This window comes from Eptesicus fuscus, chromosome 13 (genome assembly GCF_027574615.1).
Source record: "Eptesicus fuscus isolate TK198812 chromosome 13, DD_ASM_mEF_20220401, whole genome shotgun sequence".
NCBI lineage: Eukaryota > Metazoa > Chordata > Mammalia > Chiroptera > Vespertilionidae > Eptesicus > Eptesicus fuscus.
Window position 1 is genome coordinate 69,464,162 of NC_072485.1, and position 17,047 is coordinate 69,481,208.

At 57.1% G+C, this 17,047-nt stretch overlaps 1 protein-coding gene across 4 annotated transcripts in view; it reads right to left on the minus strand.

Annotated features, from left to right (window-relative positions):
• Positions 1-1,321: 1,321 nt before the first annotated feature.
• CD82 (CD82 molecule) overlaps positions 1,322-17,047 on the minus strand; it is a 50,391-nt gene continuing 34,665 nt past the window's right edge. For all 4 annotated transcript variants that reach the window (XM_054725350.1, XM_054725349.1, XM_054725348.1 and 1 more), the window contains 6 exons: positions 15,256-15,380; positions 15,060-15,134; positions 5,875-5,976; positions 3,094-3,315; positions 2,741-2,824; positions 1,322-2,202 (listed from right to left, as the gene is read on the minus strand). In XM_054725350.1, coding sequence (XP_054581325.1) covers positions 2,125-2,202; positions 2,741-2,824; positions 3,094-3,315; positions 5,875-5,976; positions 15,060-15,134; positions 15,256-15,380 — 686 coding nt within the window. In that variant the 3' untranslated portion in view covers positions 1,322-2,124. The remainder of the gene's footprint in view (positions 2,203-2,740; positions 2,825-3,093; positions 3,316-5,874; positions 5,977-15,059; positions 15,135-15,255; positions 15,381-17,047) is intronic.

Here is a 17,047-nt window from a genome sequence, read left to right on the forward strand (position 1 = left end):
GCCAGCCACATCCTTCCTAGGCGCTAGGCATGAGGAAGCCTTGGGGAAGGAGAGCCGTATAACTGACAATAGTTCCTTTTTTTTGCTTTGGCCGCTGGGAAGCTCAGAGGCAAAATTATACATGGGGTTTGCCCAACCCTGTATAGTTCAACTAAACAACTGGGGTTCAAGGGTGGCGGCTGCTTTCGTTTTGCAATTCAACCTGGTTGATGGCTCGTGCTGAGCTGAGCAGGATTCTGAGGCTGCAGCGAGTGATGGCCATAAGAATGGTTGGGAGCATCTGGGCTAAGAAGAGAATCAGTGATGTCTGTTGTGAGCTCTCCATCTCTCTTTGGGGTACATCTGTGGCTACATCGAATCAGGGCCTGAGAATCTAAAAGTACTGTGATTTAGTAACCACCTCCGAGGGCTGATAACAATGCAGATTCCTTGTCCCTGGCTCAGAACAGCTGCATCCGAATTCCCGGGCCCTGGAATCTGCATTTTGCCAGTGCTCCCACTGGAAGGAGAGACCGCAGGCCTGGGGCTGGTGAGGGACCTGCAGTAACAGGGACAACTCCAGGCTCCTAGGCTGGGGCAGCAGCGCCACCTGGTGGATTCTTCTGGAATACTTCCCATCCGTTGCCCTTCCTGCCCTATTATAGGGATGCAAGTCCCTCTCCCCCAAACCCTCTACCTCTTCCAGGGCCCCAAGAAGTTGGAGAGGAGGAGATGGTGGGGCAAGTGCCCTCCTATGTCAACCTTTCCCCTGACTTCCACGCCCATCTCAGCAGAGAGGGACCTCCCGTGACATGCCTTACAGCCGCTGTGCAGGCTCATGGAGCCAGGCCTGGGGCGTGCTGGGTCTCCCTCTGTGTACAAGTAAGACCTTCCTTCAAGGTCCACATTGCATTGTGAAAGCTCCTGAATTCTGCACATCTTGCGCCATCACATTTCTTTAATACAAAAATGCTTCCTTCCTTTGTCAAAACCAGATCCTCAGACAGAGGCCAGGCTTGTCCTGCGGCCTCCCTGGCCCCTCCCTCACCACCCCACTAACTGTACCTTCTGGGGCCACCTGGTCTCAGAGGCAGGAACCTAGAGGTACAATCTACATCTGTTTCGATATGCAAGTCAAATTCCAGCCACATGGGCAGCCAGGAGGATGGACCAAGGCACGGGGCTGAAGAGGGGGCCAGAGATGCCGAGAAAGGGCCCCTGCCCTGGGGACAGTAGTGGGTGCCACCCCACTTCCCGGCAGACCCAGCGACTCCACTCACACCCTCTCTCCCCCCTCTGGTCCTCCGGGACCCAGGACGCAGCATCCCCAAGTCAGACCAGATTCTTACAAATCCTCTTTAATAGTCAGTCTTCAGATCTGCAGCGTGCTTTACAGAGCGGCGCACGGAGCCCTCCTCACCCTGCAAAGCACAGCCTCCCCCACCCACTCCTGGACAGCTTAGGTCCCGGCGAACGCAGGGCCAGCTCTGTGCTGCACCCCGGGGACGCACCCCTCTGATTCCCTAAGCAGCCCCGGGGCCAGGCCAAGCCCCCTGCAGCCCGGCCCATCTCGGCCTTGCTCCCACGAGGTGGCCCAGGCAGATCAGAGCTGCCTGGGTGGGGCTGGGTCAGGCCTGGGGAGGGGGGCCGTCCCTAACGTCAGGTAAAGCCTACCCTTTCCCACAACCTTTAATGGAAATATGAAAGCCAAGGTATAAGCCTTAGAGTGGAAAAACAGTTGACCCACGCAGTGGGTAGTCCCCTGACAGCCCAGGGTGCCTTATCGACCCCCCCACCCCCATTTTTAATACACTTGCCCCCTTACAATATATACATCCCCCGAGGCAGGTAGAAACCCAGCCCACCTGCGCAGAAATGCTGCAGGGAGGGTTTTCGTTGAGTTTCTCAGAGAACCCTGGCGGGCAGCGAGCCGAGGAGCCACAGCGCAGCCGGGCTCAAGGCTGAAGGCAGAAAGGCAGGGAGGGGTCCAGGCCCCAGACAGCCCCCCCCCCCCCACTGCCAGCAGCACAGGGCGCACAGGTGCCTTGGCAGTGGGGTGGGAGGCGGGCCGGGAGGAGGGAGCCAGGGACACCCTGGGAGCCCTGAGGTTGGGGGACAGGCAGGGAGGTGGGGACAGCAGCTGCCTCAGTACTTGGGGACCTTGCTGTAGTCTTCGGAGTGCACGTTCCGGCACAAGCAGATGGACAGGAGCATCCCCAGGAGCTGTTGAGGGAGAGGGCGGGAGTCAGCGGGGGCGGGCTGCCCAGCCCCCAGAGGCCCTGGGGCGGCAGCACCCCACGGTCCAGGTCCACACACACAGGGAGTAAGAGGACCCTCGCCCGACGGCATGGCTCCGTGGGTGAGCATCAGCCTATGAAGCAGACCACGGTTCAATTCCCGGTCAGAGCACATGCCCAGGTTACAGGCTCCATCCCCAGGGTGGGCTGGGGGGGGGGGGGGCGTGCAGGAGGCAGCCTATCGATGATTCTCTCCCATCATTGATGTTTCTATCTCTCTCTCCCTCTCCCTTCCTCTCTGAAATCAATAAAAGATTGAGAGAGAGAGAGAGAGAGAGAGAGAGAGAGAGAGAGAGATTCCTCAGCCGTGGCCTCGTGACCAGCCTGAGATTCAGGTGACAGAGGGCCAGGGCGGGACAGTGCTCAGGCCAGCCTTGCCGCAGGGCCTCCCCCAGGACATCAGCACAGCAGGGACAACCCACGGGGGCAGAGCATGGGGAGGGCTGCAGGGAGGGGACACGGACCTCAATGACAGCGACGCCCACACACACGCCTAGGATGGTGCCCAGGTTGTCCTGCAGCCACGACTGCACCTTCTCCATGCAGCCCTGCGAGGGAAGAACACAGCCACGTGACCCCCGGCACGCGCCTCCCCCCATCACGCAGCACCGCCGGGGGCCACCCCAGCCCAGAGGGGTCTGTGTGTATCTTGAACAGACATGTTAGTGAATAGGTGATGAAGGTGCACATGACAGGCAGACAAAGGGATCAAAGGCAGGAACGACTAAGTGAAGGAAGAGGAGAGGATGGAGCGGGGGCCCAGGCGAGCCTGGGTGTCTCCGAGCCCAGCCCCTCGACCCCACAGCCCTCTACGTACCTCCTGGTACACGGGCCACTGCTCGGGGCTGTTGCCACCCTGGGTCTCGTTGCCACTCAGGGTCCCGTTGACGTCGGACGCCTCGCAGAAGCCCTTCTTCACGAGCGGGCTGTGGTCCTTCCCCTTCTCCTCGCAGGAGCAGGGGTAGGTGACGGTGGTGCGATTCATGAGCTCGGCATTTTCCGTCCAGTTGTAAAAGCTGACCCAGCCACAGCACTTGCCCTGGGCAGAGAGGGGACAGGATGCTCATGCCCATGCCCATCCGGCGGGCTGCCCTCCTGGCAGAGGTGGGGCCGCCTGGGAAGAGGCTCAGATCTGCTACTTGCAGGTCTCCCCGGTCCCAGCCACACCTCCAGGACCTGAGTTTTCGAATTTAAGTTTCGCTTTGGCTTCTGTGAGCCACGAAGAATGTAAAGGGGCTTTCGGGATACACATACCACAGACTGCTAAACAGCAGGAAGGAAAAAATCAGGACCAGCAAAAATATGAAGCGGAGCAAGAGGGACGTTCAGGTTGAAAGGCAGAACCCAGGTGTGGGGACAAGTAGGAGGGCAGATGGCATTCGGCTAAGAGGGTGGGGCCTGGAGTCAGGCTCCTGAGTTCAAATCCCAGCTCTGCCACCTACCAGCTGCTCAACTTTGGTCAAAGTACTGGCCTCAGTTTCCCCATCTGCAAAATGGGGTAATACGTTGTCTAACTCCCTGTTACTAGGACTAAACGGGACGAGGCAGGCGGAGAGCCCAGCACAGGTCTGGAGAGCACAGTAATTGCTCAGGAAAGGCCAGTTCCACTGCCAGGGGCTGGGCCCATGCCGGGAATACCCCAGGAAGGCCGAGCAGAGTGGGGGCAGGGCTCCTTTCAAATCCTGGCCCTGCCCTGTGCATGGGCAAGCCACTGCCTTTCTCTGGGCTCGACTCCTCCCCTGGAGAATGGGATGGCAATAACCATATTCTAGGATCCCTGGGAGGACTAAATGAGTTGCATGGGTGAGCTGGGTGCGCTGCGTGCCACCGTGCCCAGCACATGGTCAGTTCCTCACCTGCTTCCTTCCCGTCTCAGTGATGAGTCCCTGCCAAGCAGCCCGGTCGCCAGCAGGGGGCGTGCCAAGCATCTCGGGTGTTCTGGGGCTCCAGGTTGTACTTTTTATGTTGCAGTTGCCTGTCTGCCTTCTCTCTGGCAGAAAGGTTGGCACCTCGCAGATCCTCCCACAAAAGGGGGCGGCTTTCCTTGGCCTTCTACTGCACCAGGCGGATCCCCTCCTCTCCAGGACCTCGTGCCGAGGTCTGAACCAAGCCACCACCCACCCTGTGTCTCAGTGGTTGTGCATGGCGAATAAAACACCACATAAGTGCTAAGTGCTGCCCAAGTGCCACGGGCTTTAAAAGTTCATCCCACGAATGATATTATAACTATCCAAATGAGTATGGATCAATAGCCCCATTTTATAGATGAGGAAACTGAGGCTCAGAGAAGGTCTGGCCAGGAAGGGGCCAAGTTAGTATCCCAGTCGTCAGGAGCCTGACTCACAGTCTATGTTCTTAACCACCTTCCCAAGTGGGGTCTGACAGACATCAGAATCATCTAGAACCTTGCCAGCTGCAGGGAACCCCCAACCAGCCAACTACCTCCCCCGGGGGGATGCTCCTCAGCTCCCAAGGGACTCACTGCTCCCCCCAGGCTCCTGGAAAGGTGGCACTTGTTCAATCTGGGACAGCGACTCCCTCCAATCTGAGCAAAGCATCTCAGGAATTGTGGGTCAAACTAATGGTGTGATGACAACAGCCTCCTGTGTGCACCCAGCCCTCCAGGTGACCCAGGCCCTCCTACCTGGCCCCACCTGGTCCTCACCAGGAAATCCGAGAGGCACTCAGGCCAGAAAACACCACCCTCCCCTTTTCGCAGCTCAGAAGACTGTGCCCACGTCTCCGGGACAAAGTCCCTCCTCAGTCTCCAGACGCTCCTGCCAGTCGGTGCCAGCAGGTCCTACGTGATTGCTGTGCCCAGCGTCCTCAGGAGAGAGGAGGAGGCTGCAGCCCAGAGGAGGGGTCCTGGCCAAGGGCACACGAGAGAGGGGGACGCCGGGACCTGATCACTGAGCCGATGTGTATGTGATGATGGCTCACCACCAAGGCAGGCTGGGAGCCCAGTCAGATGGCCATTCATTCATTCAGTCAGTCAATCAGTCATTTATTCAGTCAGTCAGTTATTCCATCAGTCATTCAGTCAGCATGCCAGTCTGTCTGTCACGTAGTCCTTCATTCTGTTAGTCAGTCATTGGGTCTCCGCCTCTCCCACTTTAATTGAGGTGGAATACACATACACTAAAGTACACAAATTCAATCTGTGAGTTTTATCTGCATGCCGGCATAACCACCTGAATCAATGATTAGAACATCCCTTTTACCCCAGAAGTTCCCACGGGCTACTCCCTAGAGGTAGCCTCCATTCAGACTTGGCACCCCGTTTCTTAACCTCCAGGGTAGAGCTCCCAACACTGGCCAGCCTGTGGTGAGAGGGTTGAGAGATGACCCCCCGCTCTCTGGCCACAGGTGGGAGCACTCTGAGCCATTGGACAGCCTCCAAGACCCGGGGCCCCTGAGAAAGGAGCTGTGCTGGTGGCTGAGGTGCCAGGAGCCCCCACCCCCCAATCAGATGCACACTCACACACACTCGCTAGCATTTCTGCCAGGTGCATACAGGCACACAGACGACCAGACCCAGACACACAGATACCCACAGGCCCGGAACCTCACGCTGGCCACCCCTCCCCACCCAGCTTACCTGTGCCTGCACGTAGTCCCAGCCCTGCTGCAGGCTGTCCTCCTGCCCATCCTTGTAGTCCCGGATGAGCTTGGTCACGATGTTGCCCATCTCCTGCTTCACCTGCAGAGAGGAGAGCCAGGGTCAGGTCTGATTTCTGGAAACCCATGCCCACCTCTGGTCACATCGACTTAAACCGCCTCTCCCCCTCCCTCGCCCCCCGAGCCCGGGGACATGCTCACGGTGCCACAGCATTTCATTGTCCATTCCAACCACTTTCCTGGCACTTCCTGTCGGTCACCACGCTATGCCCAGTGCAGCCAGGACCAACCCCTCCTGCCCTGCAGTCTATTCGGCACTCAGCAGCCGCAGGACCCGTTAAATGTGAATCTTTCCATGTCACTGCTGAAAACCTCCCAGTCGCTCCCTGCAGCTCTCAGGACAAATGCCAGCATCCTCTCAATGCCCACAAGGCCCTGCCTCTTCTGTCCCCTGCTCTCCCCAGGCCTCGTTCCTTCTGTTCTTGCCTCCTCTGCTTCTATTCCACCGGTCTCCTAGCAGTCTCTGTGCTAGGCTCACTCCTGCCTCAGGGCCTTTGCACTCGCTGTCACTCTGCCTGGAATCCTCTTCCCCCAAACATCTACATGACTCCCTTCTTTACTTCCTTCAGGGCTCTGCCCAAACGTCACCTCCTCTGACAGGCCTTCCTGGACCACTCTGCAGGATAGCGTACCTCCCCTCCCCACACCCTCCCAGGCCCTCCTTGTCTTGTATTTTCTCCATAGCATCGTCATGACATGATCATTTGTTTCCAGGATTTATCATCCCCCACTTCTCCCCCCTGAGAACGTCAGCTCCATGGGAGCAGGGACTGTGTCTGTGAGCCCGGCCAGAGTAGGTGTGCAGTGTCCACAATAAGGAACATGTGCAGAACCGCTGCTATCTGCACGCACCCCAAAGTCCTCATGCATGCACCCCCAGGTCCTCATAACCACCTCTATCTGCAAGCACCCACAGTCCTCATATACGCACCCCACAGTCCTCATAACCACTTCTATCTGCACGCACCTCACAGTCCTCATGCACGCACCCACAGTCCTCATGCACGCACCCTGTCCACTCTCATGCCTGCCCTGGACCCCACAGAAGCCACATCCTGGCAGTGCTGGTCGCCATACTCAGGAATTTAGAGGCCCACAATGAAGAGGAGAAAAGCACACCCGCTTTTCACTAAATGCACAGAGAAGCACTGATTTACAAATAAGGCAGATGAGGGGTGCAGGATCAAAAGAATTCACCCCAAAGGCCTCTCACTGGGGTCCTGAACTGAGGCCCTCACTACAGCAGCTTTTCAGGAACGAGTCCGCTGAGCGAAGGGAAGCAAACCGAAGCCAGCCCAGGTGGCTGAGGACAGGGCTTTCCCCAGTGACTAGAACGGCCCCATGTGGACGGGGCCCTGGAGCCAGCCCTGGCCTGGCCCCACCTGGCCTCTCCCGTGGACCTTGCCAAGGCCCGGCTCAGCATGCACAGGCTGGTTGTGGTCACCCCAGGGCGAGGGGCCCGAGAGGCGCAGGGGCACCGAGGACAGCTGCACACCTGCCCCTCAGTCCCTGAGAAAAGGGGATTAGGGAGAGGGGACAGGTGCTTCCAGGCAGGGGCTTTCGCAGCCTGGCTCCGAATCCTGTGCGTGGGACTTCCGCCAGCGCCCCACAGGCAGCCGCGCCTGCTGTGTTTAGAGAAACCACATCCTCCGGATGGACCTGCGGCCCTGGCTCCTGGGCCTCCGTCACTAACCTGGGGAAACCAGCCCGAGGACTCGCTCTGCCCTCTCCCTCTTGGTAAAACTCTTTGCATGTCGCTTCTTGTTTACTCCCCAGAGCTCTCTAAGCTTACCACGCTTCCTGGTCAGTAACAACCAGCCCAGTGGCCAACATGGACCGAATGCTTGCTTTGCACCAGTGCTGAGCTAAGCACTTTTCATGCGGCATCTCACTTCAATCCCCAGAGCAGACCTATCATCTGGGTACTGACCTTGCTCCCTCATGTTAGAGATATAGAAAACGCGGCTCAGAGAGGTTCGTTAACTTCCTCAAAGTCACACAGCCAACAAGTACAACAGCGGAGGTGTGAACTGATTCCAAAAACCCAAGCTTTTACCCATTCAGCTCTACTGGCGTCTTAACCATATGGCTATACCTTGAAGTGGGTCATGGCACCTTTAAGAAGGGCCCAGAGAAGCCTAGTGGTTGGCCTCTGCCACAGAGCTGGGGCTGTCCACCTGCAGATCTTGTATCTTTCTGCCCCCACCATCTCTGCTCCCCACCTCTGCCCCAGTGAACGGATGATCTCTGAGGCGTGGAAAGGAGGGGGTTCCCCAGAGGCATTTGCTTGGAAAGCCACCTCTCCCACATCCTCTCTCGGCCTCCCCCCACTGACCCAGGCTCTATTTACACCCCAGTGTGGTTGCCACAGCAGCACGGACTTCCCTGTTTCAGGCCCTCCTGAAATGAGAAGGTGATGGAAACTGCGTGCTTTCCACTGACACGGGGTGGTTTCCATGGAAACACCATATCATCCTCCAGCCCAGAATGTGGCTGAAGGCCACAGCTGAGCCACAGGGACCACGGCTGCAGGGGCTGGTTCAGCTGGCAGCTGGTGTCGTGGGATCCCAATCCCAAGGCTGTGTTGGGAGCCCAGGGAGGTCACCCTGGCAACCAGGCGGCTCCTGAGACAAGGAGGAGCAGGGAGATAGAGTGAGAGGATGCTCACCATCTCGCTTCGCCTCCGCAGGCTGCCTCTGTGGTTCCTGACTGCCCTGCACCCATTCTCCCTTCTTCTTGAAATAACAGCTCCTTTCCTTAAGGGTCAGCACCCCTCAATCCATCCATGTATGTGCCTGGCAGGCCTCCCCCCACCCCACATCCCCGCTGCTATGGGCAGGCAAAGACCCAGGCTGCCACTTTAATGCCTTCCACATCGTTGGAACAGCGGGTGCTTAGGGATGAGTCCGTGTCCCATGGCCACACACATAGGCTCTCTCTTTCTACTAATCTGATGGGAGGAGGGCCGTCACCTTGGGCTCCACTGGGGACAGCCCGCCTGAGAAGGGAGCCGATGGAGGAGAGGAAGTGGAGGAGGGAGAGGGAGAGACCTGCTGGCAGCCTCGGGATGCCTGGGCCCAGCTGAGCCTGCGGCCAGCCGGCTACTCTCCGTGGGTCACTGCCACAGGCGATCGAGTCCTGCCCAGGAAGAACCGCATCTTTATGGCCAGTGCGAGATGGAAATGCAGGGCCCTCGCTCAAAAAGGACTAAGAATTTCGAAGCAGCAGAGCAGCAGGCCGAGCCCAGGACCCTTCTAAGTGCGGGACCCTGCGGGACTGCTCAGGTCACGCGCCTAAGAAGCCAGCTCTGGTCCTGCCCAATACCATCCTCCCATTTCCAGGAGAGCAGACGGAGGCCCCCAGGGTCAGAACCACTTCCCACGGTCACACAGCTGCAGGCAGCAAAGATATGACTGTAACCTGATGTGTGCAGCTCCAGAACCCCGAGATCTTAACCACAACAAGCCACTCTCTGTCTCCACCGTCCCCCGGATCGACACCTCCCCGCCTTACCCCACCAATGCTGTGCTTTTATGTCACCCTGTAGTGTGACTTTTCACAGAGAGGCTAAGTTAGAAGAGAACTTTGAGTCCAGCGTATCATCTACATGTAAGAATCCCTCTCGTACTTTTCCAGGTTCTACTTAAATGCTCCCTTTGACGGGGAACTCAATACCACACAAAACAGCACACTACAGGGTTGAGGGCCTCTTGACAGAAGCAATTCATTTTAAGTTGAGCCCAAATGATTTCCACCATTTGTGTTCATTCTCGTCCTCCTTTTTCCTCCCCAAGTCCCAACGGGGAACAGATCAAATCGCTCTCTCCCAGGACAATGATGTTTCAGATATTCAAGACCAGACCACGTCTCCCCTTACCCCCTTCTTTCCAGGGGAAGTTTCTAGGTTCCTCTGGTCACCCTTAGAGATGGTGTCCAGACTTCTCCCCACACTCTTTATACTAACTCAGAGGTGGGAGACATCCTGCCCACGGGCCATATAAGGCCCACGAAATCATTTGGTCTTGCCCTGCTAAGGCAACCGCAGGTGGGACTCGAAATTCAATAAATCTAGGAGCTTTTTGTCATAGAAACCTCTATATGTATAAAAGGCTAATATGCAAAGTGTCCCCTCGGGAGTTCAACCGGGAGACCAGGAGTTTGATCGCTTGCTATGATGTGCGCTGACCACCCGGGGGTGGCGCGGAATGACAGAAGGCCCAGATCAGCCCTGATCACTGGCCAGGCCTAGGGACCCTACCCGTGCCTGAATTTCGTGGACCGAGCCTCTAGTAAATTTATATAAAGTTAATTATATTAAGGGCCCTCGGCAGAAAAAAAGGTTCCCTGCTCTAACCTGTCAAATCCCCTTAGAATGGGTGCCCCAGACGCAATGTAACGGCTACATTCTCCTGTCTTCTCCCTGGGTTCCACGGGCCATGTTGCTGAATGCTTCCAGGCTTCAGCCCGGTGTCCTGAGAGAAACGAAAACCCTTGGCAGTGGCTAATGTGGAGGGATGGCATGATGACTCTTCATGACCACCGGGGTCTTTCCTGAAATTCCACGGCAATCCAAACAACCAGAGGCCTCGAGTTCAACAGGAGGCCACGCCATGTCCCCGGCCACCTCGGAAGGTGCTGAGGGCAGGCCCTGCGCTGGAGCCGCCCGTGCAGCCCGGCACCCGGCAGGTGCTACACGTCTTTGTCCCACTTTCCCTGTGATCCCTTCCCAGAGGGGCAGCCTGGATACTTCCTTCCCTAAAGCGGAGAAAAAGGGCGCCCTCTCCCTGCCCTGCTCCAGCTGCCTCCAAACAGTCCCCCGGGAAGTGTCATCTCCACGAGCAGGCATCTCTCAGACTCACATTGACCCCAAGGAACCCGCTTCACTGCCTGTGCTTAGGACGTGTGCCTGGTGCCTCTGTGGGCTTCTCTAGGGGAGAGAAGGAAGGAGCACAGCTCTCCTGACCACACTCTCTGAGGACCCCAGGGCAGTCGGCTCAGACAGTGTCCTGACCCCCCACCCCCAGCTCCCACCCAGACCATGCGAGCCCCTTCCCTGTCAAGCTCTCATCCCCCAGGCCTTCTCCTGAGCCCTTGGTATAACAACGTCATCTGTGCAGGCTGCTGGGCAGGTTAGAAGTGTGCACTGCGTGAGTGCAGTCAGCCCGGTGCCTAGCACGTCATAGGCGCAGTATCAGCCCACTTCCTTCCTCCTGACCTCCCACACTCCACTGCCTGCAGGGAGCACGTCAGAACCCCAGACTGTCAGGTCACCTGAGGCTCAGAGAGGCTGGGTAACCTGTCTAAACACACACAGCAATCGGTGGCAGAGCCCACCCTACAACACAGGGTCCCTGAATCCCAGACCTGCCCTTTGCCCACTAAATGGAGGCTGGATAAACAGTCAGGCGAGGAAGCCAGCCAGGGGAATCTCAACCTCACACTTCCGGTCCCACAGTCCTCGCTAATATCAATATTGATACCAACAAAAACAGGAACAGCTGCCATTTATTGAGCCCTTATTAGGCATCAACGAAGTTAATAATGGTGACAGCAGCAATAACACTTGCAATGATGTCAGCGAACATCTGCTCGGGGCCAGTACTACACTGAGCCCCTCCCACATGTCAGCGCCCTTCACCCTCGCCACGGCCTATAAGGTGGCTCTTGGGGCTCACGTGCTCAGGCATTGAGGTCCCCCAGTTTCACAAAGGAATCAGGCTGTGTCACAGCCCAAAGTCTCTCCCATTCACATTTCCCGGGGGACACCTGAATGGGGTACACAAAGGCCACAAAGAATCCCACTTCGGTTCGGGTCCATTTTGCCACCAAATGAGCTGCAAATTTTTTTTTTTTTTTTGGAGCGGGGGAGCGATTTCAAAATGGTTTGGGGTTTCAGAATTGCAGACAATTGCTTATTGCCATTTGACACACAAGGCAACTGAGGCCCAGAGAGGCTAAGTCACGTGCTGAGGGTCTCGGCGCAGAGGTTCCAACATGGGTGGTTTACTCTGGAGTCAGGCTGGGCCACCACTCGGTGTTTTATAAACGCGTTGCCGTCGGTGCGCCTGGGTGCGGGTGGGGGCCAGGCAGGTTTATTCCTGATTTATAATCGAGGAACCCAAGGCCGGAGAGCCCACATGCCTTGTCCAAGGACCCAGCTGCCCTCGGCTCTGCCCTGGAAACAGTGGCCGCTGGAAACGAGGGGCAGGAAAGACAGATGGCAGCCCAGGGGTTCCGTCCCTCCCACCTGCCCAGGGGGCCTGGAGAGGGGGGAGAAGCCCCCCGCCTTGGAACAGGCCTTTCCTTCAGGCTCCCAGCCCCCCCCCCCCTCCCCAGCTGGGCCTCATCTGCAGGAATAAACACCATCAAGGGCATGTTTAGTCTTTAGCTGGGATTTACAATGTGTCGGGAAAGAAAAAATAAATCATTCATTCCAACTTGGGCGATAGGGTGGCGCCAGAACTTCCCCAGAAAAGCCAGAAAATTTCCCTTGCCTTCCAGAGAGGAGGTGTGCCAAGGGGAGGGGGCTGGGACCAGGGGAGAGGGGTGTCGAGCCCGGGGGTGGTGAAGGAGGCAAAGAAGGGGACAGAGTCTAGCCTGGAGTCAGGAGGGGCGATCCTCCCCCCAAGCCCTGCTCTGGAGCTGGGGACACCTCGGAGGTGCAGCTCCGGGTCGTCAGCCAAGCACAGACTGTACCATCCTGTGGGCAGGCGGCGTGGTGCAGCGGGGAGGCGTGGGCCTCGAGGCAGAGGAAGCGGAGGGAAATCTCCACTCTGACACCTCCAACCTGTGGGTGCCGTGACCAAATCTCCACTCTGACACCTCCAACCTGTGGGTGCCGTGACCAAAAGTCACTTCGCTTTTCTGGGCCTCAGTTTCCTAAAGTGGAAAATGCTTGCAAAACTGAAACGTGTGTCAAGTTATGAAGTCAGCTCCTAGCATGTGGCTGGTGTCCACAGACGGGCACCACCTTTATTACTGTGAGATGGGGAAACACACAGGGGTGAGAAGGTGGACTGCCCGACACCCTGCAGAGCTGACTAGCTTCTGAGTCATAGGAACCACCTCCTGGGAGCCCAGTTCTGATCTAACCTGATGATAATGTGCAACTGACTGGGTCCCAGAAAAGCCCCAGGTACTGATCCCCGAACCCTGTCTCTGGAAAAGGATAGTCCCTGCCCTAAGCATTTGCTTCCTGTGTGATGGCCAAGCAAGCTTCCTTTCATCTACGGAAACTCTTTCCCCTTTTTCCTTGGCTGCCAGGAAGCTCAGTGTCCAAGTTAGCCCTCAGTTACATGAGAATCTCATCCCATGGCTTCAGGAGCAGTGGTCTTCCTCTCTCTCAGTGTGCATTCTGATCTCTCCAGTTTGGTTTTCTGTAGGAAATCAGGGCCAGTCCTCCTGGGAAACAAGGCTGGGTGTGGATTGTAAATAAGTAAAGCAGATTTAGGTAGGAACCACCACAGGGAAAATTTTTCACCGCGTAAACCCCAGAAGCCAGGTTGCTGGGGTTTGAATCTCGGCTCTGCCATTTACTAGCTGTGTGACCTTGGGCCAAGTTGCTTAACCTCTCTGTGCCTCAGCTTCCATATGTGAACAGGAGGGTTTTCATATCCACGATCTCATGGAATTTCTGTGAGGATCGGATATTAAGTGCAGCAAGTGCACAACATTCAGTTCCAGGCGTGTTCTAAGTGTTAGCTGTTGGTGGTGTCATGTTTTCTCAGCTTCCTTCTGAGAGGGATTGGAGGTAACTTGACCTTCAAATGGTAAGATGCAGGAGCCCACATGGCTGCCGGCTCTGCACCTGCTCAGTGGACCAGAACTGTAGCCGTGGAGAAAGGCAGGCCCCGGCCCAGCTGGGCCCCGGTGAACTCCTCCTGGAGTCCCGGAGCCTGAGCTCTCCCTGCTCTGGCCATTGACCTGCTGGGTGCCCTCACGCCCTCACCTGTAGGACGGGATTCTCACACTTGGGAGAGCGTGGTGGGATCAGTGAAAGAATGAATGTAAAGTGGCCAACACTGACCCAGCATTGGTTTTTGCTGACCCAATGGAGGGATGGTGGAGGCCACTGTGACTATTGCTGATGTTGCTACTGCTATTCATCTCTCTGAGCATCTGCTTCCCTGTCTGACAACGTAACACTTACTGTACAGAGCTGCTGTGAGGAGACACTGTGTGTGTAAAGCTTCTAGAAGTTACCACGTGCACATAGTAGGTGTTCCTTAAATAACTGTGACTACCACCATTGACTGGCTCACCCAGCAGCCACTCCCGGCTCCTTGTGTCCCTGTCTTTCGAGTCGGAAAGCCAGATACTTTCTCAGCCACCCTGAAAGCCAGGGGTGCCTTTGTAACACAATCGGGGGCACATTTTTAGGGGCCTCGCTCTTCTTCCCCTGATCTGGCCACAGCAGCACAAGATGGGGCTGTGGCAGCCCCCTTGGGACCACAAGGTGAGTGGCATGCCGTAGAAAAGCCGTCACAATGAGGATGCTGAAGAGACCGCCAGGACCACGGTCCCTGCGCTTCCACACTTGACTGCTGGCTACGTCCACCAGCGTGCTTAGATCTGAAGCCCAGTAAGTCTCAAGTTCTCTTCCTCAAAGCTGCGCACCTCCCCTCTGGTGCAGTACTGGTGTTTTTATTGACAGTCTCCTCCCTGGGCCTCCTCTGTGGAGGCGTGGCATGGATTTAACAGTTGCTAAGGAGCCTTAACATTAATGGAAACTTTTATTGAGTCCTTACCACGCCAAGCACTAACATAACTCACGGAACCCTCCCAACAACCCAAAGAGTTAGATTTCATTCTTGTCCCCAGTTTACAGAGGGTGAAATGGGCAGCGAGAGGCAAGCGGCTTGCACACAGAGGCTAGTTAAGGCCTAGATCGAGGTGGGTGTGGAGGGGGATCCTGGTCCAAGAGGGACTCTGCCCGAAGACCTCGCCTTCCAGGCTAAGGGTCCGCGGTGTAACCATAGGGAGGCTGCCTGCACCCACTGGGCTCGTCTGGGACAGCTGAGGCTTCTAGCCTACCCCCACCCCCGGGACGACCCCCCCCCCCACGGCCGTCCAATGCCGGTTGGGGACGGAGGGAGGGGTGCGTACCTTGTCCATGTTGAAATAGAAGAGGACGCCAGCAGCCACCTGGGCGATGAGGATCAGGAGGAGGAAGACGAAGTACTGGGGACACAGAGCAGGCAGGTTAGCTAGAAGCCCTCACCAGGTCCCCCCTCAGGTGCCCCCCACCCAGCCCGGGCCGGGCAGGGCTCAGGGCAGGGCAGGCAGAGGGGGCGCTACTCACCATCCCCAGCAGGCAGCGCACCTCGTTCACCGCGCCGACGCAGCCCAGGAAGCCCATGAGCATGGTGACGGACCCCACGCCGATGAAGATGTAGGCGCCCACGTTGAGCGAGGGGGAGGCGGCCTCTGGGGGATGGAAAGGAGGGTGTTCCATCCAGCCTGGCTGTCTCGCTCTCAGGAAGTATAGAATCAGGGGCAGGGCCCGAAGGTCCGGGACCTTCCTTGGAGTCGGGGTGCTGGGTCAGCCTCCCAGCAAGGAACCTGTTCCTCGCCCCCTTTGGAAGCTGCCTGGATGTGCCTCCCCCAATCTATCCTAACCCCCATCCCTGCTTTACTTGATCTCCTCAGCACTGACCAGGAGTGAGAAGATGACCTTTGACGAATCTCTCTTGCTCCTGTCTGCCGCCCCACAAGAATGGGAGCTGCAGGAGGGCAGGGACTCGGGTTTGCTCCTGCTGAACCCCCAGATCCCCAGCCGTGTCTGGCACAGCAAAAGGATGAGTGAACAGCTGCTGAATTAACGAACCACCGACTGGCTGGTCCTGTTGGGGCCACAGACACTACTGCCTGCCTTCCTCCTCATCCATATATAGTAATCCTACCTAATAAAATAGTAATATGCAAATTGACTGCACCTTCGCTACACCAAGCCACGCCCACCAGCCAAAGCCATGCCCACCAGCCAATCAGGGTGAGTATGTAAATTACCCAACAAAGATGGCAGTTAAAAAAAAAAGATGGCAGTTAATTTGCATATGCTGAGGGAGGAAGGAGTGAAGACTGAAGACAACTTAGAAGGAAGAGGGAGGAAAAGCGGAAAGCAAGGTGGCTGCCAGAGGGAAAGCCGGGCGGGGCGGGGCGGGGCAGAGTGGGGCGGGCGGCAGCGGCACGCGGGTGCAGGCGCGGTGGCCAAAACGGTGGTGGCAGCAGCCGCAAGGGCGGCGGCAGCGGCCGCTTGCAGGATTCTTCCTGCAAATGGGCTACTAGTATAGTAATAAACACCAGCCTCTCTTGCCCACTCCCTGTGCCTTTTGGGGCTTCACGCAGGCCACCTCCATCTCTGACATAACTCGGCACAGCCACTTCCAGCTGAGGAAATGGAGGCTCAGAGAGCTGCACCAGCACAGACCAGAGCTGGGATTTGGAAATGTGCGGACTTCCAAGGCCGCTCTTTCCACCAGTGCATGGGGCACATGTCCTGGCATGGGGGTGGCGCTTGTTCATTCATTCAGCCAACCAATGTTGACCAGGTGCTCACCACCTGCCAGACACTGTGCTGGCTGCTGGAGATGCAGAGTCAGACGGCAGAGGTTCCCACACCCAGGAGCTGACAGTATGTGGGGCGGGGGGTGGGGGTGGGGGACAACAAGAAAACAATACAATCTTCTGGCTGCATAAAGGGCCATGGAGGTGCTAAGCCGGCTAACGTAGAGAACTACAGAGCAGGGAGTGGGTTGCGGTGTGGGGAAGGCTGGTCTGAGCAGGTGACATTGGAGCTGAGACGAGAAAGGAGAGGTCAGTCAAGTGAAGACCTCAAGTGAAGGGAAAAGCATTCCAGGCAGAGGGAACAGCAGGTGCAAAGGCCTGAGGAAAGAGTAAGCTTGACGTATTTGAAGAATGGAAAGAAGGGGAGAAAGAACGGACCAGCGTGAGTGAGAGAGGAGTGTGACAGGCGATGGCAAGAGTCCCTCCCCAGGGCCATGGGCAGACAGAGCCCGCCCCTGTGGGTGGGGATGGGCAGTTCTGTGCAGGCATTTGACTGGCATTTCCCAAGAAGCCCAACAGATCACACA